Source organism: Camelus bactrianus, chromosome 32, assembly GCF_048773025.1.
Source record: "Camelus bactrianus isolate YW-2024 breed Bactrian camel chromosome 32, ASM4877302v1, whole genome shotgun sequence".
Classification (NCBI taxonomy): Eukaryota; Metazoa; Chordata; class Mammalia; order Artiodactyla; family Camelidae; genus Camelus; species Camelus bactrianus.
The window spans coordinates 8,456,003-8,482,674 of record NC_133570.1 but is presented as its reverse complement, the minus strand read 5'-3'; the positions used below and the strand labels follow the sequence as shown (position 1 = coordinate 8,482,674).

Here is a 26,672-nt window from a genome sequence, read left to right as displayed (position 1 = left end):
TCAGAAACCATGTCAGAAATAAAGTTTGCTGAATTGAATTTGAAGAATGCTGATTTATTTATTTAGCTATTTACTTATTTACCTATAAATAGAATTCAGTAGTATTTGTTGAAATAACAGTATTATTAAAAAATGTGAAGCATAGTTTTGTGAGACTGTCAGTATCACTAGTCAGTATCACCTATATGCTCTGGGATATCATGCTAGTTGAACCTATTTACAACAAATCTATGTAACAAAAATATTTTTAAGCCTAGTTGGTGGAAATTTATTTTCTGTCATATTTGGTATACACATTTCCCATGCAATAAGAAAAATTGACATCTTTGGAAGTGATTTTTGTCTGTAGTTTTAAGAGTTATAGTGAAATTCTAGAATTGCAGTTATATGATTTTGACAAAAAAGAAAGAGCCTTATTTTTCATTTGATCAGTAACCCCTGGGTAGTACAGAGTGTAGTAAGTTAAATGTACATTGATGTGGTAAATTATAGTGTTTTTGAAATAAATCTCCAACATGTAAGATTTTTTATGCTTCATCTTGTTGTCTGCTACATTGCTTACTAAAGAAAAGATCCCTTTGATTAAAAAAAATCATGTTGGAAAGAGAAATTGAACTTTAGATATTTTGTGACATTTCAGAACATAGGCATAACATGATATAATTTGATATATTTGGCTTTGGCAGTAAAAATTAATCCATCCAAAATCTCACAGAAGCAACTTCTGGCTGTTGAAATCCGTAATGCACTAGGTCTTTTTCTTGTGATCATCGTGTATCATTTCTAGGCAAGGACTTTATAATTCAGAAGTTATGATAGTAAAAGTTGTACCGAGAATTTTATGTATTTTGCTGTAATAATTTATAAAACTGTTAGAAATGTGAAATTACAGATTCCAGATAAAGGTCATAAAAAGTGGATTTTTTAGTGTTTTCCTGATCATGGGACAGGGCCTGTAGCTCACCAATAAATCATCCATATTTCAGATATCAAAGTGAAGCTATGGATTATGAGCCAATTTAGGTTTTCTAATGTCCAGATGAGAGGAAAATGGATGAGCAAACCTTTGGGGTTGATAGCCCTATATAATTATTTTGGGTGAGCAATGTTTGACATGTGTTAATTTCACCAGAAAGTTGCCCTTAGATGTAAACCCGTTTTAGCCAAGAGTTTCTGGATTTGTCTCTGATTTGCTAAGAGTTGAATATCTAAGTATCTAATAGGGTTAAGCTTTGTGTTATCTTCTTTTTAGTGGTTTATCCTTAGATGCCTTCCTCCCTGCCCCCAACAACATATTAAGTCTTAGCTACAAAAGGTACATTTAATTTTAGCTAGTTGGTTAGTTTTTCTGAACATTTGTTCTTTGCAGACTGAGGGAGACAGATGGACTTGAATTCTAAAGTGGAATCTTTTGATTTAGTAGAAGAAATAACCAGTAAAGTGATAGACGAGGTTTTTGGGCAGTTTTAATTAGTCAGGCACAGCTGTGAGTAGGAATTGGTGAGAAGGGCAAGATGCAGTGGCATAAAAGATGAAGCATTTTTTGTGTTTCTTAGAGGTACTTAGTGGTCAGCCGTGGTCATCAGTAATTTTTAGTGAGTAGTCGCTGGGTGCCTGTTTGTGTCCTTGCCTAACAATTACAGGCCACAGGTCTTTGATCTTATAAGCGACAAAGTCCGGATGATACTGATTTCAGCTTTTTTGTTCTTGCTGACTAGAGGAAGATGAGGTCAGGAGTCCCATTAGAAGTGCTGACCTGGGAGACTGTTTGCAAATGGTGCCTCATTGTGTCTTTTGCTTTCTGTTGTTTTGTTTTGTTTTCTTTGGGGTCATGCATGTTCACTGTCAGGTAGCATTTTTATGAGCATTTGCTCATTCAGTAAATATTTATTGAGCCTCTGGTATGTGCCAGGTTCTCTGGTGCTTGGGATACATTAGGGAACAAAACCAGACAAAAAGCTGTAAGCTATACTGACTGACTTTGAAAATAATATTTTAAAAAATAATTTTTAATTTAATATTTTTATATTTATTTATTATTGCATTATTTAATTATTTTATTTTGGCAAGGGGGAGGCAATTAAGGTTATTTTTGAAGGAAGTACTGGGAATTGAACCCAGGACCTTATCATGCTAAACATGCGCTCTACCCCTTGAGCTATACACCCCCCTTGAAAATAATTTTAACTAATGTTACCGAGTGCTTACTACATGCCAGGTGCTGTGCTCTGTGCCTTATTTAAGGAGAAACAATTTAAAACATGCCAAGATTGTAGTGCAGAAGATAAAATGATGAACGAATCTTAAGTCTGCCCCCTTGAGGAGGTTACAGTCTATCAGAATCCCTTTGGAAATAATAATTATCTATAAACCTTGTATTTTCATTGAGTATATGATTAGAATCTCTCTTGTGCACAATTCTGAGGACTGCCAAATTTCGCAGACCGGAACTTTCTACAATGGGAGGTTGCTTCTTCACACTTAACGGCAGGTGGCAGTAGTTAGGTAGGCTTATTGTGTGCACTCAATCAAGTGGTTACTAAAAAGCAGGAGTTTCCAACCTTGGCCAGGTGATTCCTCGTGGTGGGGGCTTCCCTTACGTTGTAGGATGTTAAGCAGCGTCCCTGGCCTCTACCCACTAGATGCCAGTAGCACCTTCTATTTGTGTTATGACAACCAAAAATATTTCTAGGCATTGCCAAATGTCCCCTGGGAGGCATTAGGAGTCTCTGCGCCAGGCGTTAGTCTCCCTAGACAACCAGCAGCTCCTTCAGGAGACAGAGCCAACCACAGCATCACCCAGAGCTTAGCTCGTGCCATCAGCTCACACTCTTCCTAAAAATGTGAAGCGCTTGGGCTGTTCACACCTTATACTGGGATCTGTAGAGAAACAACTAAGTGCTTATCAGTAGTGGGGAGAATGATCTTAATCCACTTTTCAGGGCTAGAATAATCAGTGGGAATTACAACATTTATTATTATTAAATACATTATAAATTCAAAGGTATATATGTAAGGTATATACATTTGGGGTAGAATTTTTGAATATTTAAATTAAAAATATATATATATATATATATTCTGTTACTCCACAACCCAGTTAAGAAATGGGCCCTTACCAATACCTTTAAAGCTCTCTGCATGCTCTACCGTCCAACTGTCCCTCTCTCCCACATAGGAAACCACTATCCTGAATTTTGTTTATTTTTCTTTGCTTTTCTTCATTGTTTTATCATATTTTGCACACAGCTCTAAACATTACAGAGCTCAGTTTTGTGTGTTTGAAGACCTTACTGTATAAATGTAGTATGCCATATATATTTTTTTGTGACTTGGTTTTTTTCCCGCTCCACGTGCGTTATATGATTCTTCCATGTCGATGTGTGTAGCAGTACTTTTTTGTTTTCACTGCTCTGTAATTATATGACTACATCACAGAGTATCCATTCTGTTAATGGATGTTTGAGTTGTTTCCAGTTTTGTTGTTATTATAAACGATGCTGCTGTGAATATTCTTGTGCTTGTCATCTGGTGTTCATGTGCAGGCGCCTCTGCAGGGAGTTACCTAGGGATGAATTGCTGTAGCGTAGGCTGTATGCATGGAGTAGGCTGAAGGATGGCTTCCAGAGATACTGGTCCTGATCCCTAGAACCTGTGAATGTTACCTTATATGGAAAGAGGCTCTTTGCAGATGTGATTAAGTTAAGGATCTTGAGCTAGGGAGATTATCTTAGATTATCAGGTGGGCCCTAAATGCAATCACAAGTGTCCTTAATAGAGGAGAGGCAGAGGGAGATTACACGGAGTATAAGAGGAGAAGGCCGTGTGATCACAGAGGCAGAGACCGAAGTGTTGTGCCTACAGCCCAGGAATACCAGCAGCCACCAAAAAGTGGAAGAGCCAAGAAATGAGTCGTCTCCTAGAGCCTCCGGAGGCAGTGCGGCCCTGCCAGCACCTTGAATTTGGCCCAGGGAGGCTCATTTTAGACTCTGGCCTCCAGAACTGTGAGAAAAGAAATATCTGTTGTTTTAAGCCACTAAGTGTATGGTGATTTGTTATAGCAGCCACGGGGAACTAAGACAATGCATTTTCATTTTAACTGGACAGTGCCAATTGTTTTCTAAGCTGTTTGTACCAATTTATATTTCCACCAGAAGTGTGTAAGAATTCCTGTTGTTTCACGTTCTTCTAAGCATTTTGGTACTTTTGCATTTTACCAATAGGAGATTTTTCTAAGCAGTTCTATGAACTTTAGTGTAAACTTTAAAAATATAGTTCAGAATGCAAAAACAGATGAGTACACTAATAAGAAGGTAAAAATGTTGATATTGAATACTGTTAATAATGAAGGTGAGGGGCTTGGTTAAATTAATAAATATGCTGTAGATACTGTATTATACCTATTATTTCTCTTGCCTCATCTCCTAACCACTAAAATTAATATCTTCTGCATACACTCTTTCTTCTCTTGAAAATAATCCAGTGACTCTTTGGTACTCATTACATGAATTGGCATGCTCTTTAGTTTCTGTTTGGTTTGTTTCTGTTTTTACTCTATCCCACATTAAGACTTTTTGGCTAAATAAACATAGATTGGTAAAATAGCATTTTTTGGGAAGGGGCAGTTAACTATAACCTATCTGCTCAATAAGATGGTATATTTGTCCATCTGTTTTAAGGGAACAGATATTAGTTATCAGTTCCAGAAAACCTTTCAGGCCCTTGTCTCACAAAATATATTGTTTGATGATAAACATGTTCCACATGCTAACAATACTTGTATCTTAGAACTGTATTTGATGCTTAAAATTTTTTCTTTAAATGTATATTCTCATTTGATTAATTTCTTTCTTCTGTTGTGTTCCTTAAAGGGAAGCATTTAAGCAGATATATTTATATACCGAGGAAACTGGGTTACTCATAGTTGTTGGTAAACCGTTTTGAGAGTCCCAAGAATAAGTTTCTGTTAGCCAAATTAAGTGGCAAATTGAGGTGATTTAGCCAGGTCTCTTTAAGACTGCTTATTTTAGTAGAATCCTAGCATTTGAAGAAGAAATGCCTGTGTGTCATTTACATTACAAGAACTATAATAAAGGGCCATCCAGTTTCTTCTTGATTATGGCCAGTGATGGGACCCTAACAACCTCTTAAGCTTTTGGTTTTGATAAGCTTTTTTTAAAAAACAAAAAAAACAAAAACTCTTTTCTTATAAAAAATTTGGAAAATTGCAAAAATATTAAAGTAGACAGAATTGCATAACAAATCCTTATATGCTCATTAGCAACTTCAACAATTTTCAACTCATGCCAATCTTGTTTCAGCTGTATTACCACCTATTTCTCTCTTTCCCATATTATTCCCATATTATTTTGAAGTAAATCTGTGACATCCTATCATTTTATCCATATGTATTTCAATATGTATCTGAAAGATAAGGACTCATTACAAAAACCGTAATAATATTTCATATCTTTAAAAATTAACAATAATTCTCTAATTAAATATGCAGGCAGTGTTCAAATTTCCAATTGTCCTATAACTGTGCTAATATTTTTAACAGGTTAATTGAATCAGGATCTAAATAAGACGCACACATTGAGATTGGCTGATTGTTTTTTAAACTACATGTTCTTTTTTTTTTTTCCTGCCTTACAATTTATTTGTAGAAGAAAGTTGATACATTGTCCTGTTGTGTTTCCCACCGTCTAGGTGATGCTTATTGTACCCACTTGGAATAGTTTAACATGTTTTTTCTGTCCTATTTCCTGTATATTCATTTTCCCTCTTTATTTTTGGTAAGACTGCTTCACGGGTGGTGGTGTATATTTTTCAGTAGGCACATAATGTCTGCTGCTTTTTGTGTGATGTTTGCAGCTGCTAATGCTCAATGCCTAGACCTAGTTACATTGAGATTGCAAAATAATGATAGTCTGCCTTTCTTTCATTTATTAGCTGGAATTTTTCTATAAAGAGAAGTTTTCTTTCATCAACTGTTGCTTACCTAGGTGGACAGTTTATAGGAGAAAGGCAGGATAAATGATTGAATCTTTCCCTATATTAACTAATTTTCAAAATAGAGTTGGTTTGCCAACATCCTTCACTTTTTTTGCTTTGTAATATCATTATAAGTTTGTGGAGGTAAATGTATTTGATGTGTAGTTCTGTCCATTGAAGTTATTGTCCTTATTGGTTTGGCAAAATCATTGTTTCTCAAAATGGACTGTTTTTCCAAAGAAGATATACAAATGACCAATTAGCCCATGAAAAGATGCTTAACATCATTAGCCTTCAGGGAAACGCAAATCAAAACCACAGGAGTCACCACTTCACACTCCCCTGAATGGCTCTAATCAAAAGACAGATAACAGGTGTTAGAATAATGTGGAAAAATTGAAATCTTCATACATTACTGGTAGGAATGTAAAATGTGCAGCCACTTTTGGAAAACAGCTTAACAGTTTCTCCAGAGGGTCAAAAGAATTACCATGTGACTCTGCAGTTTCACTCTTAGGTTTTCATCCCTTATGTCCATACAAAAACTTGTTCTTGAATGTTCATAACAGTATTGTTTGTAATAGCCAAAAAGTGAAAATAACTCATCTCTATCTAGCTAATTAATGGATAAATGAGTTGTGGTATACCCATAAAATGGAATATTATTAAGCAATAAAAAGGCATAAACCACTGATACATGGTACAACATAGATAAATTTTAAACATGTTAAGTGAGAGGGCAGGCACAAAATAGCTCTTAGAGTATAATTTCATTTCTTTTAAATGTAAACAATAGTTAAATCTGTAGAGATAGTAGATTAGTGTTTGCCTAGGGCTGAGAGATTTCGGGGAAAATGGGGAGTGACTGCTAATAGATACAGAATTTCTTCTGGAGGTGATGAAAGTGTTCTAAATTTATGGTAATAATTGTGCAACTCTGTGAATATGCTAAAAGCCATTAAATTGTATACTTTTAAAAGAAAGTATGTGTTGCCGAAACGAGCGTGGACTGTATACTCTAATTTAGTGAATTTTATGGTGGGTGTATTATACTATAATAAACCTTTTATAAAGATTATTATGTTTAAAAACGGACTACCCAGAGTCACCCAGAGAGCCTGTTTTAGGTGCAGATTCCAGGGTATATCCTAGACCTCTTGAAACAGTGTTTGTAATTGGATCCCAAGACTCTCTTTTGAAAGTAAATACATCCAGGAATTCTATTTGCATTATTATGAAGTTCTTTGTTGGGCCGTGCATCCCAGTAACTTTCTGTTTCTGCCTCTTCTGAAGCAATAGAGAATAAGTCTTCATCTTCCACATGACTGCCCTTGAGTCTTATGAAAGCAGCTCCCCTTTCCAGCTCATCTCTTTTGAGGGCCACGCATCCCTAGTTCCTTAACCATTTCTCATGTGACATGATTGCCAGATTAGTCAAATCACCCTCTTTTGGACACATAGTCTGTTAATGACTGCTTAAAATGAGGTACTTTGAACAGGATATTCCAGTTATAGTTTGACTATTGCAGAATATAAATGGGATTATTAGCTCCCTTGCTTCTGACACAGGAATTCTACTAATGTATTAAGATTGCATTAGCATTTTTTAAACTGTATTGGCTCCAATGAAGCATGTGTTTGATTCAGACCTCCTCTACCCCACCTCCAGCACTCCCAGCTTTTATCTAGTCAGGTCTTCCTTCTTAGAGGCTTATCTGGGAAAGTTCCCTTTCTTGGTTGTGATCTGGTCCAAAATAAGAAAGTATCTTTAATGTTTTAACAAGTGTTTAGCAGTTTCAAGGTTTTCAGAGCACTCCCTGTACATTATTTCCTTTGATCTTAATAGTGTAAACCCCTTATTTTATAGATAGTAGAAACACAGACTGAGATAATTCAAGTAAAATGCCTAAGGGGAGACAATTATTTGCTGAGGCTGGGCCAGAACCTGGTTCACCTAACTGGGTGGTTTGTAATGTTGACTGTATATTGCCTTCACCTGAGTTTTTTAAAAAAAAAAAGCCTTGGTCCCATCCCAGGTATTGTGAGTTCATTGGACTAGGGTGGAGCCCACTCAGTATTGTTTAAAAGCTCTCAAGGCAGTTCTGACGTTCAGCCAGGTTGAAAACAACTGCTCTAACTCACGTCTTGGTGTTCCTTCCCCCATCACAGGTATTTTCTTCATCTAATTAGAAAGCTCTTATATGGAAAAGGAAGAATCATTTTCCATTGCTCCAGAAGGCAGAATTATGATTAGTCCAAGTGAGAGAGGGTTACTTAGATGTGCAGTGGGAACCAGATGTACATCCTAAGAGAATTATTCTTGGAATTTATGTATCTTCTTCATTAATCTATCAAACATTTATGTGCCAGACACTTTGCTAAGCTCTGGTGATACAAGTATGAATAAGACATGGTTTCCCCCTTTCAGGGCTCACAGTTGAAAGGGCGGGTAGACTTAAATACCATTAAAGTAAATGGCATGTGTTACACATGTTGGGAGCTGTATAATTTCCTTCTTTAATTTGTTATATATAATATTTTATTTATTATTGTATTATTTGATTATTTTACTTTGGCAGTTGGGAGGTAATTAGGTTTATTTTTTAGAAGAGGTACTGGGGATTGAACCCAGGACCTTGTGCATGCTAAGCATGTGCTCTACCACTTGAGCTATACCCTACCCCCTTAATTTGTTATATTTTTGTATTTTTAAATTGTCAACAGTGATTTTCTTACTAAGATATATTTATGCTGAGGATTTGAATATGTCACACAATAGTAGTCTTTACGTTAAGTATGTAATTCAAGAATAACAGGTAAAGTTAGTCTTTGCATAGATATCTTTTCTTTAAATACTCCTAATAATAAAATTTGTAACAGCGTTCAAACCATCTCGAGAGTTCATTCCTACATCTTTCTCTGAATTTTATTCTGTCGATTACTAAGCATAGGAAGATGATCTGTATTGGTTTTGTCAAGATTTTGTGTAGGTGAAAAAAATTTTGTAACATGGAGAAATTTTTTGATTTGGATTTCATGCCTCAGATCAACTTTGAAGTCATTCTGTATACCACTCACTGCATTTCCTTTATAGACATCATCTATTAAAAATAAAACATTGATACATTCCTATTGAAACAGCAGACACATTTTTCCTTATAGTTTATATCTGACCATCTGATAGAGGTATGTGCTGGATACTATGGAAACACCAAAAAGTTATTCTGGAAAGGGGGGGAGAGAGAGAGAGAGAGAAAGAGGAAGAGAGAAGAAATCAGGGTTTTTCAAAGTTGGTGGTGGAGCAGAGCTGAGTTCTGAATGATAGGTAGTGTTTAGACTGAGTGGTGTGGACGTTCAGGCCACATTGGCCACGTTTAGGGAGATGGAAAAGTAGGACCCTGGTCATGGAAAATGAGAAAAGATAAAAACTGGGCAGGGACCAGGACAAGATGGAATTTTCATGCAAAAAGAATTTGAACGATAATTTCTTACATGTGGGAGTCCTCACAGTTACAACAATCCTGTTCTCAGTAGCAGTTATACAGGGATCTGGGAAAAATCATCATGTGCTGGAGAAAGTTTTATAGGGCTGAGCCAAAGCTGATTAATCTGGTGATACGTGAGGGTCCATTCATAGTTTTGATCCAAGCCTTAGGGGCTAAAACTCATGAATTAAAGTGTGAAATTTAATCGTGGTTATCAGTTAAGACCCTTTTGAAAAATAGGTGATGTAGAAAGAGAGTTTGAATATATATTTCCAAGACTGGATAAGGTCATGCAGCCTCAGAGTCTAATTTAATTGATAAGTGATCCACTCTTGATTTCAGCTTTCGTAGTGGAGATAGAATTCCATCCTTCCATTCATGATTCATCTACTTGGTTCACTGAAACCATTCTCATCTTCTCTGAGTTGCCATATGCAATTCAATTTGGCCATGATTGCCATCTTCATAATGTGAAAATGGTAGGAAAACCTGTAGAAGGGTTTAAAAATCCACTCCATCACTTGAGAGGGTTTTGGTATTCTGTAGCCTCTACTGAAAAGTTTTGTACTAGGGTTGCAAGTCTGGCCAGTTGATCTGCTTTGGAATAATTCAGGTTTAAATTCCTTTTATGCTGACAGGTTCGTGTAATGAATTGAGTCGGTTAATGTTCCATACTAAGGAGCATAGGAATTCATTTATTTGCAGCTTGAGTGATCCTGAGTTTTAAATGTCCTTTCTTTTTGGAGAATGAAAGGTTTTATTGTCCACTGGTAGTTCCTAGGATCCACAGTAGTGTCCCCCATCCCACCCCACAGTTCTCTCTCCTAGCCAGGAGTATAACCAGCCCTACATTGAGAGAAATTGCTGCCAAAGTAGAATAGGTGGGACTAGTGAATGGATTTAAGGAAAGTACTTCCTATGGTACTTGTGATTATCTTTGTCAGATATGTCTCCCAAATGTTGAATACATCAATTGTGTTCCCATTTGTTTGACTAGCAGTTATTTAAAGATAGTGTCTGCTTGTGTAAAATATTAGCTCTAGATATGACTGCTTTTCTTCAACATAAACTAACTTGTCATCACTGTTACGTTTAATTTTTTTAATAGAGTGAAAAACCCCTCATGTTTCTGTTGTCACAAATACTAATGACATTTCAAAACTGAATGCATATGCTTTACATAACCTAATTATGGGGCATACACAATTTTTATACTGCTTTTTATTGTGTGATTTTAATTATTTTTATTTATGGCATAATATTCTACTGTGATATGTTATAATTTAATTGAACACTTCTGGATTTTGAGATTGCTTCCACTTTTTCCACTATAATAAGACTGCAGTGAAAATCTCTGTGAATTTTTATTTCTGGACTCTTTCTTTAGGATAAATTCTTAGAAATGAGATATCTTTCTACTTCTATCAGAAGTAGAAGCTAATACATCTTTTAGTTTCTTTCTTGACCCTTTGAGGGAATTATATCTCTGCTCTTCTGAACAGCAAGGTTGATGGAGATTGAGATTTACATTTAGGGGAATACAGTAGTTCATTCCCCAATCCTGACTTTTCTGCTAATTATTAGCCTAGTTAGTTTCCTTATTTCGATATATAATACTTTCTATCCCATGAAAAGCCTCTATATGCTTATTCTCCCTGCCACATTTACTTGAAATGCATATTGGCATTTTACATTTTGCATCATGGCTGGCAGGTACATGTTCCATATTTTCCCAGATGGAAAATGGAAATAAATTGGCTAAAATGATACGATCCTCTATAACTGTTCTTATGTCAAATATTGGAGTCTTGCTCACAGCCAGATTTGGCTGGCAAAGAATATCTTGCCTACTTTCTCTTAGCTTTTCAGAGTGATTGTTGTTTAGCTTGAAAATGTGTATGCCATGTATGATAAATCATATAAAGACTATGAGTTACTTTGAATGTTGCTCCTTTAATGGGGGTGACTTCAGCATTATCACCGAAGTATAGTTAGTAAACCTTCCTTCTGATTAAGGGTGATGGGAACCTTCCCTTTTCCTTAAATAGCGTTTTTCCTTTTTAAAGACAAAAAAATACTAATTTTCTAATGACATTTTGGTCTTTTATCTTATTTGTCAAGAGCTGTCACTGATATGAGGATCTGAGACAAATTATTTAATATTCATAAGCACCAGAATAGATCCTCCATAGCTCACTTACTAAAACCCAAAGGTCTGATGTCTTTATAATATAACTTTAGGCCATGACCTTCAAACTTTAGAATTCTTAAAAAACAGCAGCATATCGGACAGTTCTTAGTTTTCATAAGGGGCCACTGAAATGGATAGTGCTGAGTAATCTAATGGATTTCTGAAAGCGTAGTGTGCTTTAGATACTGCTAAATCAATAAACATTATAGTCACTTAAGTGTGTATGTTATATAATATTGGGTTAATTATATTATAACTCAAATCCTTTTAGAATATTTGTCTTTCAAGTAGAATGCTAAAAATATAACTGAAGTGCTTATAAAAATAGAACCATGGGAAAAATGCAGAAGTATAGTATATATATTTTTTAGCTAATGTTAATATTTGGAGTTAGCTACAGATTCTCTCATAAACATCAGTTTATGAACCATGAAATACCATGTTTCAGAAGCACTTACATTTTGAGATTGACAATAAAAATAAATAGCTGGGTTTAGTGTTACTGAATTGTTCTTTGATTCTTGAGTCCAATAAAAGCCTGTATTGAATTTTTTAGTAGTTGCTTCATATAACATAAGTAGCTGGTCAATGTTGCATAAGTAAAAATATATTTGGAGCACATATGTATTTTATATCAGAGTTGTTTTGGGTGGAAATTACAAAATCAATATTGGAAAGCTTTTAAAAAATGCAATAAAATTTCTTACTTGTTTAGATACTCGTAACTGAGAAGATGATGAAATTTAAAATTTTGTGATTTTTTTTCACGTTTTCTTTGCTTTTGTGCCAAGCCTCTTCCCATCTCAACTTTCTGGTCTGCTGAGAACCAGACCCCTCTGGCACCTGATAATCTGTTTTCATGTGCTTGCTCTAAGAATACCTTCCTTTATTTGTTGGATACAACACTTCATTCATTTTAACTTAGTCAAATTTATATGTATAATTCTTTGCATCATAAATTTAGTTTGCGTCTTTTTTTTTTGTAGTGTAGAGAAGAGTTTTATCTGAGCCGAATAGCACTGGCCCGGAAGCCCGCTTCCCAGGTTCCTCTGAGGGGCTGCTTCGGAGAAGCGTGGCTTCCAGCACAGTTTTACATTTTATCAGAAAAAAATAACATTAACAAGTCAGGGATACATTTCTTCAAGGTTTCAAAAAAAAATGATTCGTTATCTTGATAAAGCAGTTTACTTTCTTAGTTAATTGAGGATTTGATGGTTTTATTTTTTCCTCAGCTGTTGAAAATCTCAAGAAGGTCTCCTGATAATTGTTTTTGGCAAGAAAATAGTGGTGGTTCCGTTATCAGTGTGAACTAGATAAATCTATACCTATCACCAATTGAAATAATGGATTAACAGTGGTAAGAATGGAGTGTCCTTCAAAATCAAAGATTAATAAACAATCACATTATTAGTAGGTATTTTTGATTTTGAAGATAAAACTTCTTCTGTTTTCACTGACAATCCACCTGGTAATAGAAGTTAGAGATATAGATTTATAACCCAGGCATTGAATAAAGATTTACACCTCAATTTTCTAGAATGTTACTCAACTTTTTTTTTTCCAAATCAACTTTTGACTTCCGCACTTAATTATTTTAATGATTTGGGTCCTAATCTCACTTTTAACAGGAGCACTAGCAGAAATGCCAGGGGAGGGGGGTGAAAGTCAGCATCAGCAACCTGGCTTTACAGTGCCCATTTTCGTATTTGGTCACAATGAAAAGAATTGTTGATGTGGGCCATTTTTAGATACCGTTGGATAGATTTGCTTCCATCGATGAGAGCAATGGTGAAAGCTGTACACACCAACTTCTTCTCTATTGATTCTTTCCTTAGATTTTAACATTTGAGACCAAGAACCCGACAGAATTAGCAGAACGTTTGCGCTCTGTTTGTGGGAATCAGAGTAACGCTTACGCCCGCCTGCTGGAATACCGCCTGAACGCCCTGCGAGGACTGTGGAATGCCCAGCGCCAGCTGGCCTTGGAAGAGCAGCATGAAAGGGAGAGCTCGGGGGATGAAGAAACTTTGGCCCTGCTCAAACGCCAGGGCTTGCTGCAGCAACCCGAGCAAGCTCCGTTCACATCGAGGATGGGGCTCCTGCTGGTCTTCCCCCTTATTCAGTCCCAGAGTAGAACAGACCCCTCTCTCTGTAACATAACTGCTGAGGTGCTATTGAACTGCCTTCGCGACTGCCAGCCTTTGAGCTTGACCAAGGAGCCCGCCGACTGTCTCAATGGAATTGAAACTTTGCTGTGCTCCTGGCTAGAGGAGACTTCTGACACAGGCCGACACATCCCACATAAGCAAAAAGAAAATGCTGCTGCTGCCCTGGTGGCTTTGGCATGTGCCAGGTAAGGAAAATCAAAAGTGCTAACCAGTGACCTTGTGACGGCTGCTGCCTGGGTTGGGTGAATGAACGAGAGGGCAGCGTCCTCCAGTGGAAGGCTTAATATTCAGAAGTCGTTCTTTGCTTTCAGTGTTGAATTTCATAGCCTTGATAGTGCATAAGATGCTTTCACCAAAACTTGGCACTGGGGAGATGGAGCTGGAACCTAAGTTTAAGTTTTTGCTTTCCGTTATACCGCGATAACACCTTAAACAGTTTAAAATGGAGAACACTCGCCACTGTCTGTTCACCCCTTCGATGATTAGTGTTTTGCATGAGGTCGTTAGTGGAGGATGTTATGTTTGTATTTCTCCCGGAAGGAGCATCAAAAAAATATGCAGAGGTTTTAATTTTTTTCATGCGTGTCTATAAGGAGTGCATCAGCGAGGGGGCGGGTTATTACTCACCCAGACTCGGTCACACAGACTTGGTCACAAATTATGTTTCTGCACCTTGATGCTTGGCTTCATCAATTTAATTAAAAGCTCTCTCTGTATGTATCAAGACCTAACAACATGCTGTCTTTGACGTGTAAGTTGATGTTATTGATCCACTGTCAATAGGAAGTATGTTTTCCAGGAGAGGATTTCTTACATTCTCCTGCCCAGTAAACTGTGTGGTCATTCTCACATATTTGTGAGAAAAAGGTTCACTACCTTTGCTTTCCTCTAACCTAATTGTCTAGGGACCAATTAGGACCATGGTCTGACAGATGAGTGTCACTAATCTGTTCCTCTCCCTTCAGAATTTTTCTTTGATTGGGTCCTTCCTTTTTTTAGTGAAGCATGTGTGGGAAAATTCTTCTTGGAGGATTATGAGGTTCTTAGCTATAAGACTTCTTCCTCTATTTTTATGGTTTCAAAGTTGACCTTTAAATGGTTGAATCTCAAGCTATTTTTAAAGCAAAATGGCACCAGTATTTATTGTCAGTTTCTTTGCCCTGAGCGAACTGTCATAGCCTAGTTTTAGATCCTTGAAAACTGTAGTTGATTATGGAAATCCTGACATGAGCTTAATACTGGAGACATTATTGGGTGACCTGTACTAAAATAAGTTTCTGTGTAAAGGCTTTATATTGGATTGATTTATTTTTGGGGGGTTATGCAGAGGACAGTTTTGAGCCCTAAATAGATTTGTTATTAATGCAAAAATCTCACTTTGGGAAATTTTGCTTTTAGGTAGTCCTATCTTTAGATTTAGGATGTCTGGAATAATCATCAGCTCTTCAGTTTCAAATGTTTTAATTGAACATTGGATCATAAACTCACTTTTTTAAAATTATGGTCCCTAATTTAGTCTGAACCACAGATAGTTATTGAAATTGCTTTGTATATTTGAGATTCCAAATTCCATTCAGCAGAAATGTTGAAATGAGTGTTTATATTTTTTTCTTCTTGAGTGTGTGTTTTTGTTTATGCTTTTAGATGGTTCCTGCATTCTTTTCCTAGTATTATCACCTTGTACTTAGCTTTATTTACTTCAGAATTCACATGCTTTCCAGTGTTAGGTCATTTCCTTTAACGAAATTACTAGGAACATATTACTGAACTTTTGAGAATGATGCTCTCAAAGACAGAATGACTTCTCCAAAATATGTTGAAGATGTTTTTTTATTCAACCATCATTTATCGAACACCTCTGATGTTCCTCTGCCAGGAACCTTGGGAAATAGTGAGTCATAGTCTCTAATCTTACAGTTGAATGGACTCTGGGCAGTTCATTTCATAAATCATTATTGCTCATTCACCACGTGCAAAGTAGCCTTCTAGGCAGTGGGGCTATAGCAGTAAGCAAGGTAGATGATCCCTCAGATTATGAAGTTTATATGAGAGTGAGACAGGTAGACAACTAGCAACAAATGTATATATAAGATATTTTCAGAGAGGAATATTCATTGTAAAGACAAACCAGGATATTTTGATAGAGAGTGACTTAAGTGGAAGTGGGGATCAGCGTTAGCTGGGGATACCAGGGAAGGCCTTACTGAAGAGGTGACATTTGGACTGAGGCCTAGATGATGAGCAAGAGCCAGTCACACAAAAAAGCCAGTGACGGGGTGTTCCAGGCAAGAGGAGCAGCAAGTGGCACGGCTCTGATCCTCTTCCTGTGCTTGGGGTGACTGAAGGGCAGCAGCGTGAGCAGGGCGGCTGGGATGCAGGGGTAGAAGGAGGGGGCAGGAATGAGGCTGGCAGGGCCCAGATGAGGATGTAAGGGCTTGGGAGCCATGGAAGGAGTTTAAATTGTACTGTTAAAATCTGATTGGGTCTGGCAGGTAATATCTTACAGCTGGTTTAATGGTTTTAAGTGTTCCAGTGTGCTTTTGCCCCTTTATTTTAACTTCATTGTACCCCAGGGAGGTATCCCTGCTGGATAGATGAAGCAGCAAAAACCCATAGGAGTCTGGTGACGAGACTGAGATGGTGCCTAGGGTGAGTGGCAGAGCCAGGTTTCACAGCCTGGGGGTCCTGACTCCCAGCTTGTGCTTTTATACCCAGTTGCTGCCTCCCTTCCTTAGACGGTTCTTTGGTTTTGATTCTTTAAACACCAGGGATAGTGAAAGGGGCAGTTAAGAGGAGAACTCTAGGCCTCCTTGGCCCCACGTTAGGTGTTCCATTTCTTTTGGGTTTAGGCACATGATACTGAGCAATTAAAGTCTTGGCTAAGAGAGGAAGGCAGCAATCCGAAGTCTGCCCCTCTGATACAGGCGATCATTTAGTTCAGGAAATGTTCTTGTGGTGATTTATACTTAGAATCTGGCCAGGTAAGTCCTGTGCATCTTAAACGCACCTTCTTTTAGATGCTACTGACTATATTACAGACTTCCCAGAGCCTCAAGCCTTGGGAACCAAAAGAAAACCAGGTGTGGGTGAGCTCTGCAGGCATTACATTCACATAGTTCACAGCAGTGGGAGGCAGAAGAAACACTTCTCAGCCCAATGTATTAATTATTTGAATGTTTTCCTTTTAGGTCATATTTAATGTGATAGGGTTCGGTGAGATGTTAAGTAAAATGGATGAACTTAACAAATATATTAAAAAAAATTAAGCCTGGAAATGCTGTTAGATTTTAAATATTACCTCTTCCTATGAAATCTCTCCTCTAGACTAGAGACTGACTTGATGACACATATCCAGGCCTAATAGCCACATGTTCTTTGTGCTTGAGCCTTATGTTTTGAACTTTTATGTTAGGGGAGAGTTATTTACCTTTGCAAATGCAAGAAGAATATCATAACTGGTGTACAAACATCAAGTTTTCTTTGTACAGCACTTCTGCTGATTGGCAGAAGCAGACACACTTTGGAACCAGGCACATTTTGGAACTTTCCCATGTGGTTAATAAAATTAACTTTAACAATCTTATTATTTGACGTTTCAGTTTTGACGGTTTTTTGTTCCGTTCTGTTTTTAGGGGATCGTTGAAAACTTTTGTTCATACAGTTCATCTATTACAGAAACAGACTGATCTAGGGTCCCTGCCCGTCGCCGATGTGCTCTATAGGTAAGATGTCACTTTCAGTCGCCACCCTTCTCTACACAAGGGAGGTTTGTACGTAAAAGCTCTTTTAATAAGTAAATTGCTAAAGTCTCTTATCAATTAATGATTCATATTTTTATTTTTTATTTTATTTTATTAAAAATTTTTTTCTATGTGAAGAATTTTTACAACTTTTTTTTGGGGAAGGTAATTAAGTTTATCTACTTATTTATTACTTTTTTGGGGGGTACTGGGGATTGAACCTGGGACTTTGTGCATGCTAGGCATGCAGTCTACCACTAAGCTATACCCTCCCTGCTTAATGATCCATATTTTTAAATAAGCATGTTATTCTATTCATCTTAAGTGAGAATTTTGTTTCTTTCCTTCTTTGAAGGTGTTCCCAGAGAATGTTGTTTTTCATTTTTTAATTTTTGTGGATTTTTTTAAAAGTGCAGTAGTTTGTCATGAATTCTCATTGTAGATTTCGAGATGACAATATGTTAAGGTAAAGAAGAAAGTGAAAATCATTCATGATCTCATTACTCAAAGATAACCACTCCTAGTGTTATGTGTGTTCTGTGTGTTTCATAGTGCATACCTCTCTCCTTCCCTCCTTCCATCCCTTTCTTCCTTTCCTTCTCTGTCTCTCACATACACAAGTATGCATGTAAAATATATACATTTTATACACAGCTACAATTTTATAATATTTCTATAAGCATAACTTCATAATTTTTTAATTAAAAAATATGTATCATGAATATCTTTTCAGATGTATAACATTTATGTAAAAGTCCTTGTTCTTTGAGATGGTAAGTAGACTTTCACCTCCTTGCTGAAATGAATGATCTCAGTGTCTTTATGATTCTCTCTCTCTCCTTTTTAGGCTGTTACTTTTGGAAGGCGGGCCGGGATCCCCCTCCTGTTTGCTCGGTGGCAAACACATAGTATCATGGGGATATGAAGACATGTTGCCTGCACCAGATAGCAACACTGGCTCCAGTTCTGAGAATAAAGGTAATGGAGGGGTTTTGGTCCTGTAATTGAAATTAAGATGTGAAAAGACTGGTTTTAGATCACTGTGGCAAACAATTTAAATATAACTCTGTGTTCCTTTTAATTAAGAGCTCAAGGTTCCTATACAGTGTGTTCATTGTCTGCTTTATCAGTAAAACTATAAAAGCTGATACTCAGTGAGGTAAGAAAATGGATAGGTTTTATTATCGCAAGGGAAAAGGATCGTCTATACACTCCTGCCAAGGAGGCATGAATTACTTAAATTGGTTCCTGGGTATTTGAATTTGGGCTTGGGGAGCCTTAAGTTGAGTTTTTCTGTCCACGAACAGAGTATTGAGGTTGCTGCCTGATACTGTTTCTTTTAGTAATTTATTGTGTGTGTTGATGAGCCCTCCCGTCCTAAAAGCAAAAAACCATGAGATTGTTCAAAGGAGCATGAATTATCTCCTTTAAATAGAGTGGACAGGTTAAAATGTTTTTACACAGTTTCGCAAGTATTATATATCAGTTTATTCTGTGATCTCAGCGAAAATGGCAGAAGGTCTATTAAATGACCTGCACTTAACTTGCTGGATGAATTAGGCCTCTTAATTCGCTTAGTAGATGTACTGACCTGTGCTGTGACACACCAAACCGGTGAGGCCAGGGGGCTCTTCTTGACCGTCTGTGCATTGCTGCTCCCACCTGTGGGGTTGCAGGCTTGCCAAGAGTCTGCTTTGCTTCCAAACCTGTTTGTTGTTGTAACTTGTACTTGTGATTATATCGTTAAATATTACGTAATTGATGAAAGAGGAATTTTTTTTAAAACCCTAGGGAATTGTTTCCATTAAAAAAATGGAATGTTTTAGAAAGACTCAACAAAGCGAATCTCTAAGAAATGGGTGCTCTCTAAGAAATTAGAGTGGGATTCAGGGTCTATTCTGCCCACCCCTTCACTTCACACCCTTGATGGGGGCAACTTTCCCAGGTAACGGTAAGGGTACCGGGTGCAGTCTAAGCATGAGCCACCCCTGCACCTCTCACCAGGGCCTGTGCCTTTTCGCAGTCCGCTGTTTCTTCCAGGCAGTCATGTGCAAGTGGTGAGAGGAGCAGACAAGACTTCGGGATGTGAGTTATTACTTTCACTGACTCAACTAGAGTCAACAGGAGAAGCGAAAAGCCTGCGATGCCTAAGAAGTTCCTAGCCATTACAGGCTGAAATTTATGAACTCACACAAAACCAAGCCCCCTTCTTTACACTCTCCTTTTTGTCTCTCCTTTGGAGTAGTTTCTCACTGAGGATGATGATATTAAGCTGATCTGTGTTTTGCTTTGGTTTTGCTTCTGGCTAGAGGATGTTTTCCTTATATTAACTTAAAAAGTAATCTCGCTTAACTTCTAACATGGAAACATTTAACGTATACAGAAGTTGAGAGACTACTGTAGTAAACCCTGTGTTCTCACCCCTCAACTTCAGCAAGTATCAACTCCGGCCAGTCTTGTTCGTTCTGTCTCCTTCTCTCCCACTCCATGTTAAACCCATACTCAAAAGCCTTTGGCCTTAATCTAAAGAATGATGAATAAATGTATTTTTGTAAGTTTTAAGTTAAAATGTTTAAGGAGTGAAATTAATATTTTAAAAATGGTTACCCATTTTAATTGTTTTTTTTAAGAACCAATAGGAACAAATCTAATCGTCTTGAATTAGTAGACTGAATTTTTAAGATAACAGCATATTCAGTACTAATTTGAGTACTGTGACCTTGGATTTCCTCTAATATGACAAGTTGTAGAGAAACTCCGCTTAAACATAGTAAATAGCTTGATGTTTGAAAACAAGCACTGAGAATTTTATTTATAAGCTCTCTTTTTAAGGTAAGTTTTCTAGAATACATTAATAAACCATTTACTACCAGAGAGACACTGTTTTAGCTTGGGGAATATACAGCTAAGGGGAAACAAAATTGCTGTTTTTAAATGGAAGAGATATAACATTGGGCTGTGTCACTCTAGAAATTTAAAATTAGGATCTCTAGATGGAGAATCCACAGGAGCATATTTTAGTTCAATGTGTATCATTGGTATATCAACATAATATCATTTGCTGTTTCTGGAGCACTGACTTTGTACCAGAGAGTAATGTGTGTGTTTACCTATGTTGTCTCATTTAACTGACATGGTAACTCTTTTTTTTTTTTTTTTTTTTTTGCTTCATATGGTTACTTTTTTTGTGCATATATATTTTTATTGACGTATAATCAGTAAAAGTTTACAATGTTGTGTACAGCATATGGTAACTCTTGAGGTACATACTACCCTCATCTTACAGATGAAGAAACTGAAGTTCATAGAGGCCCATTGTCAACTAATAAGTGCCCCAAACTCAACTCTCACACCTTTTTTCTTAGAAAATCATTAGGGAAAATATTGTATTCTTAGTCATTTCAGATTAGTATTAGGAATGCATGAAGTTAACTCAGTATTTTTGCTATTCAAAAAAAAAAAAAAAAAGAAAGAAAGAAAGAAAAAAGAAGAAACAAAAGATCTTTGGCAGACCGAACCAGGTTTTCCTGCTAATAAGGATCTGACCTCTTCCCCTAATCTTGGTCAGTGATCGTACATACATTTTGGAGTTTGATTTGGGGGTTCAAACCATTTTCCCGGGAAGTCACATTGAAAGACTTATTTTAGAAGTGAGAGGTTATCTTTCACTCAGCCTCCTAATGGCTTTTTCATTAGAAAAAGCAGGTTTATAATCTCATTAGTAAAAGCACGTATATAATTTACCTGTGAAAACACAATTTCAGATGCTGACTTGGGACGCTGTCTCACGGCAGATGGTCTTTACCTGTATACTACTAACTCAGTTGGAAGAGGAGTAAGCAAACTGGGGTCTGGATTACATGGCACGCTCAGGTCAGTTGCATGGAACTTGCTGAATGATTTGGCTGGAATGTTTTCCTCATTAGGTAGATCTGTGATGAAGCCACCGGGGGATGCGGGCTGTCTCCCTGTAGACTGACTAGTAACTACACAAGTCTGAATGACTTCAGATGATTTTGGTTTTCTGTTACTGTTACTTTCTGCCTCTTTTAATGCATTTTGCTTTGTTTTGACTCTATACTTTGGTAGCCCTAAGATCATTGTTTCTAGCTTCTATCCAGAAATTTCTCTAAGATCAGAGTTTCTATATTAGTGACTTTTCCATTTTGATAAATGGATATTTTTCTAGTTAAGCCTGTTTGTCCTTGGATTTGACATTGGATTAGCAGTAATTTCTCAGTTGAGATATAAGATCTATGAATTGCTGCCAAAAGAAACCACAGTTTGAGATCCTTATGCATATTTAATTAGACCGTTTCCCCAACTTTTTCTCCTCTCCAGTTTGTTTGTGGGAAATTAATATTTTGCCATAGTTTGTCAATCTCTGAGTTAATAAAATAGCTTCACTCTCCTTTAGATGTCTTGCACATTTAGTCATTAAAAAAAATTAGGGGGAAAGTTTTGTTTTTGTGTGTTGGAGCTCATTGCGGGGCTTCAGACGTGTCCCAGTGACAGCCTGTATACTTCTTTTCCCACAGAGGTTTTGTGTACTGCCGGAACGAGGAGCTGGAACCTGGATGGGTTGCTTTTGGCAGTGGCAGTCTTCTCCATCGGCCTGTGTCTTTCGACAATAAACCTCACTCCCTTTTCCAGGTCATTGACCAGAATACCCTTCAGGTAAACAGAACACCAAGGCTTTGTCTTCTGTATTTTAGAGACAGTAGGGGAATTTCATGACATCATCAGTAAGAGTAACAATACAGGTGGTACAGTTTCCTGCCAGAGTGGCATCCTTTTAACTGTCATCATTTGGGCATTCTGGTTTTTCTCTGTCTTAAGTTTTCCCACATGATCTGAGTGAATCTGCTCTCTGAGTTTCTAAGGCCAACAGACCTTTTTTTTTTTGGTGGTTAAAAAAATTTTCTAGACAAAGATGGTATAAATACTAGGTTTTTTTTTTTTTAACCAGATCTATTTTGGGAAGACATTATTTTCCTATTCAGTTTGTTCTAAACAGCCTTTCTGTGGGAATGGGATCTTTGAAATGAGTTTAGGTAGATTCATTGTGTCAGGGATTAAGAGCTCTCACAGCACTCTCTTGTGGCACTTGCTGCATTGCACTGAAATCACCTGCTCTTGTGTCTAACTCCTCCCCAAGACCACTCACACCTTTGGGTCTGGACCCTGTCTTACTTTGTGTCCCTAGAATGTAGCACAGTGCCTAACATTTAATTGACAATAATAACAATTGATAATGATAATGACCATGTCTCTCTCTGTGCTGGGTCCTGGCCTTGGCATTTACTTCCTCCCCTACCTGTGAGGTGTGACTCTGGCAGTTTCATCTTACAGTTGAGGCGGCTGTGGCTAGGCACATTGTGAGCACTCAGTAAGTGTTCATTGTTCAGGGAAGGAATGTAGCTCAGAGAGGTTAAGTAACTTGCCCCACAAGAAAGGCAATATGAGAAGTTGAACTCATCTGCTGTAGAGTTTGGGCTCTTTGTGCTACAACTTTCTGCCTTTCAACCAAAGTTGAACTGAATGGTTAGAGTTACCGTCTGTGGAATGAGTGCCCTGGGAGTGATCACATCCAGGACTTAAGTAGGCTGTTGCATCTGTTCTCTCAGTCAACTGTGCCTTTCCTGGAGAACAGGGACTAAGTCTTATTCACCTTGCATCTCCGGAGCAAATAGGAGGTGCTCAGTAATTGTTCAATGAGTAAAATGAGCAGATAGATGCCAAACTGACTTCATTTCTTATCACTAATGCAGACAGTTGAGACTATTGTCTATATTTATTTAAAATAGAGTTATAAGCCTGAGAGTTAAACCGATGTTAAATCTTGGAACATGGTTGGCATTTGAAGTAACGTCAGTATCCTCTGTGTTGTTGCTAAAACTTTGATGTTGTCTAAGAAAGTAGTGTTGTCACTAGCTAGGTAGATACATTGGAACAATTTGGGGGTAGCTTAAGCCAATCAGGAGCTGTCAACTTTCTAGATTTCTCGGCAGTGTAAGTTTCGTAAGTTTCAAAGTGTGGTTATAGCAACTAAATGATTTTTTAAAAAACTTTTGAGATAGACAAAACAAGTCTGGAAAAAAAGTTAAAATGGAATGAGTTCAGGGGTCAGAAGAAACCTTAGGAAAACTAGTGACTCACCCAAAGAGATGGAGTAACTGAAGGTCATTCTTACTGTTCCCTGAAGGCATCTGACTTTCTCTAATTGTTTTTATTGGGGGATTTTCAGTTCTGCTCCTATTCTTGGATTTAAAAAAAAAAAAAAGAAAACCAAAAAACCTAGCCAGCAGTTTTCTTGATTCTCATTTTCTCTCATTTGAAGTGCTTTTCTCTGGCAGTAAAAATTAGTACATAACTGCACATTTAATGTAAAGTGATGCAGGACTTACTCGTTATACTGACACTGAAGAATGTTTAGTATTAGAAACACATGCTCTTGTGTCTAATGTAGAGAGCTGGTGTTTGTCTTTTTCCTCCTGATGGACTTGGTGAGTTTGAACAGGCCCTAGTGTGCTAAGTTAGGATGTGTGTGTGCCTTTGTCATTTTCCTCCTTCCTCCTTCTCCCTCTTCTCTGGCCTTTTTGTTTTCCTTTTGCTTTCTCTTTTTTGCCTTCCTTCCATATTTATTAATTTTTGAGTTAGACTCTGAATTAGGTGCTGGGGATATAAAGAAAAATAAGATATAGTTTTTGTTTTTTAGATATAATTCTTTAATTTACTAAGGGAATTTCAGAAAGTACTGATTCTCTGAAACCTTGTTTTGAATAAATGTTTGATAAAACATATATGTATAGCAAATTTAGAATTAATACTTTTTTCCTATTAAAATGTAATTTGAATTAATCTCAAGAATCTTTTTATCTGTTGCTTGGCCCATTGTATGAGCTTTTATATTTTTTGTCAGGTAATTTTCATATATTATTCTTAGAGATAAATGTCAGTTTTATTTTGACTAGGAAACTTACTGAGTTCTCTTCTTGGACTTAACAGCATTAATGATAAACTGATGGAATTAATCAGAATTTACATGCCACACTAATGAAGTTTCCCTCCCCTTCGTGTGCAGGTGTGCCAGATGGTGCCAATGCCAGCCAATCACCTCCCTGTTGGCAGCACTATGAGTACTGTGCACCTTTCTTCAGATGGTACTTACTTCTACTGGATCTGGTCTCCTGCCAGTCTGAATGAGAAAACACCTAAGGGACATTCTGTCTTCATGGACATCTTTGAACTTGTGGTGAGTTTCACTTTCTCATCTGGTGTCTTTGCAGAGATGGCTTTACTTGCTTTCTTTTTATATTGGCTTACAAAGGACCTAAAGAAACTTGGAGTACTTAAACAGTTATTCACTCTTGCCTCAAAAATGATTTTTCACTTGGATGCCTTTGAAGGTTTCTTTGTTTGGAGTTGTATGACACAAATAAAGCCAAGCTTTTTGAAGGTTAATCCAGCAGCAGAGTGGAGATAACCGTCGTTAACGTGAAGACAGTGGGTTTTTAAGTAGAAGTGCTCATAGGCTTGGAAATTTGAAACAAAATTTCAGTGGCAAGATTGGGTCTGTAGATGGATATTGGGAATCTCTGGGAGAGATGACAGTTAAAATTGAGGGAAAGCATTCATTCATTAGGTATTATTTGAAAGCCTGCTGAAAGCCAGGCAGTGTGGTTTCAAGGTGGTGGGAATACAGTGACGGGCAAGGGGGACGGGATCTGTGCCCAGGTGGAGCTTGTATCCTGGCTGGTGGGTGGTGGTGGCTGAGAGACAAAATGTGAACCATAAGCAAGTGAGCATATAAATGGACAACATGATTTTAGGAAGTGAGGGAAGAGTAACAGCTGACCAGATGAAGAAATTGGGGAACAGGGGAGGGAGGAACATTCTAGGAGAAGAGACCACAAGTGCCAAAGCTCTGGGACAGGAGCGAGCATGTGTGTTTTAGGAAATGACCGTGGGCTAGAAGAGCTGGAATGCAGAGGAGAGACTGGGAACCACCGTAGTCTGATCTGCACTGTCCAGTGCAGTAGCCAGTAGCCACATGTGGCTATTTAAAGTTAAATTAATCAGAATGGAATACAAACAAAGCTTTAGTTGCTCAGCTGCATCAGCCACATTTCAAGTGCTCAGGAGCCACATGTGGCTGGCTAGTGGCTACCATATTGAACATCAACGATAGAAAACATTTACATCATTGAAGAAAGTTCTGTTGGACAGTAGTCTAGATAGTATTTGTAGAGACTTGTAAATGAAAAAATTGCCCCAAGGCATATCTGTGACAAAACCTTTTTTTCATGGTGTAACTTATGGCTTCCTTCTGGGAAGAAATTAGCATTCCTGAAGGGGAGAAAAAAAACGCAGAAGCATTTTCTAATAAACTTGAATGGGGTTAAAACTTGTTTTGGGAAAGCAGTCACCCATCCCGCCGGCTAACTGTCAGTCTGGTAAACTTTAACTGTACATTCTTTTCTTTTTCTATCTAATTTCTCAATATTCTTGAATCATTATCTTTTCTTATAAAATGTCTTAGCCAAAGTCTATCTTCGAATTGATCTGCTGGAGATTATACTGCTTAAACATGTGTTCATAATTAAGTGGTCAGAAAAGCCTTTCTTAACTCAATTAAAAAAATAAAAAATTAATTAATAAATTTTGACCAACTTAAAAAAAAGAAAAAAGAAAGGCCTTTCTTTTGTTTATTTGTTTTTAAACAGACTTACCAACTGATTAAAGGATTTAGGTCTTTGTCCTAAGAATAATGGGAAAACATTGAGTTCCCCCTTTCCCTGATATGCTTTTGTTAAATTAAAAAAAAAAATTGTATCAAAGAAAAACATGCACATGGATTAAACCTTCGGGTAGCACATCCATTCTCACAGTGACACGTGCCATCCCTGGCACTCTCCTCACAGACAGTTGTTTAATCGTGCCAGCTTTTCCTTCCACTGGTGGTTACCTTCATATCACTAAGTAAAAGGCTTACATTACTGTTTCTTGATCTGCTAACTCCATGTATTGTGTGTGTGTGTTTGTTTCATTGTTGTTGTTTTGTTTTTTGCTGTGATAGATAATTTGGCTCAAT

The 26,672-nt window shown here is 37.3% G+C and overlaps 1 protein-coding gene across 10 annotated transcripts in view; it reads left to right on the top strand.

The window, feature by feature from the left end:
• Nucleotides 1–26,672, top strand: part of HECTD4 (HECT domain E3 ubiquitin protein ligase 4) — a 164,631-nt gene that overhangs the window by 26,864 nt on the left and 111,095 nt on the right. For all 10 annotated transcript variants that reach the window (XM_074355855.1, XM_074355854.1, XM_074355850.1 and 7 more), the window contains exons 2-7: nucleotides 13,506–14,023; nucleotides 17,471–17,560; nucleotides 18,426–18,556; nucleotides 21,343–21,451; nucleotides 22,117–22,255; nucleotides 24,663–24,833. In XM_074355855.1, the coding sequence (XP_074211956.1) occupies nucleotides 13,506–14,023; nucleotides 17,471–17,560; nucleotides 18,426–18,556; nucleotides 21,343–21,451; nucleotides 22,117–22,255; nucleotides 24,663–24,833 (1,158 nt within the window). The remainder of the gene's footprint in view (nucleotides 1–13,505; nucleotides 14,024–17,470; nucleotides 17,561–18,425; nucleotides 18,557–21,342; nucleotides 21,452–22,116; nucleotides 22,256–24,662; nucleotides 24,834–26,672) is intronic.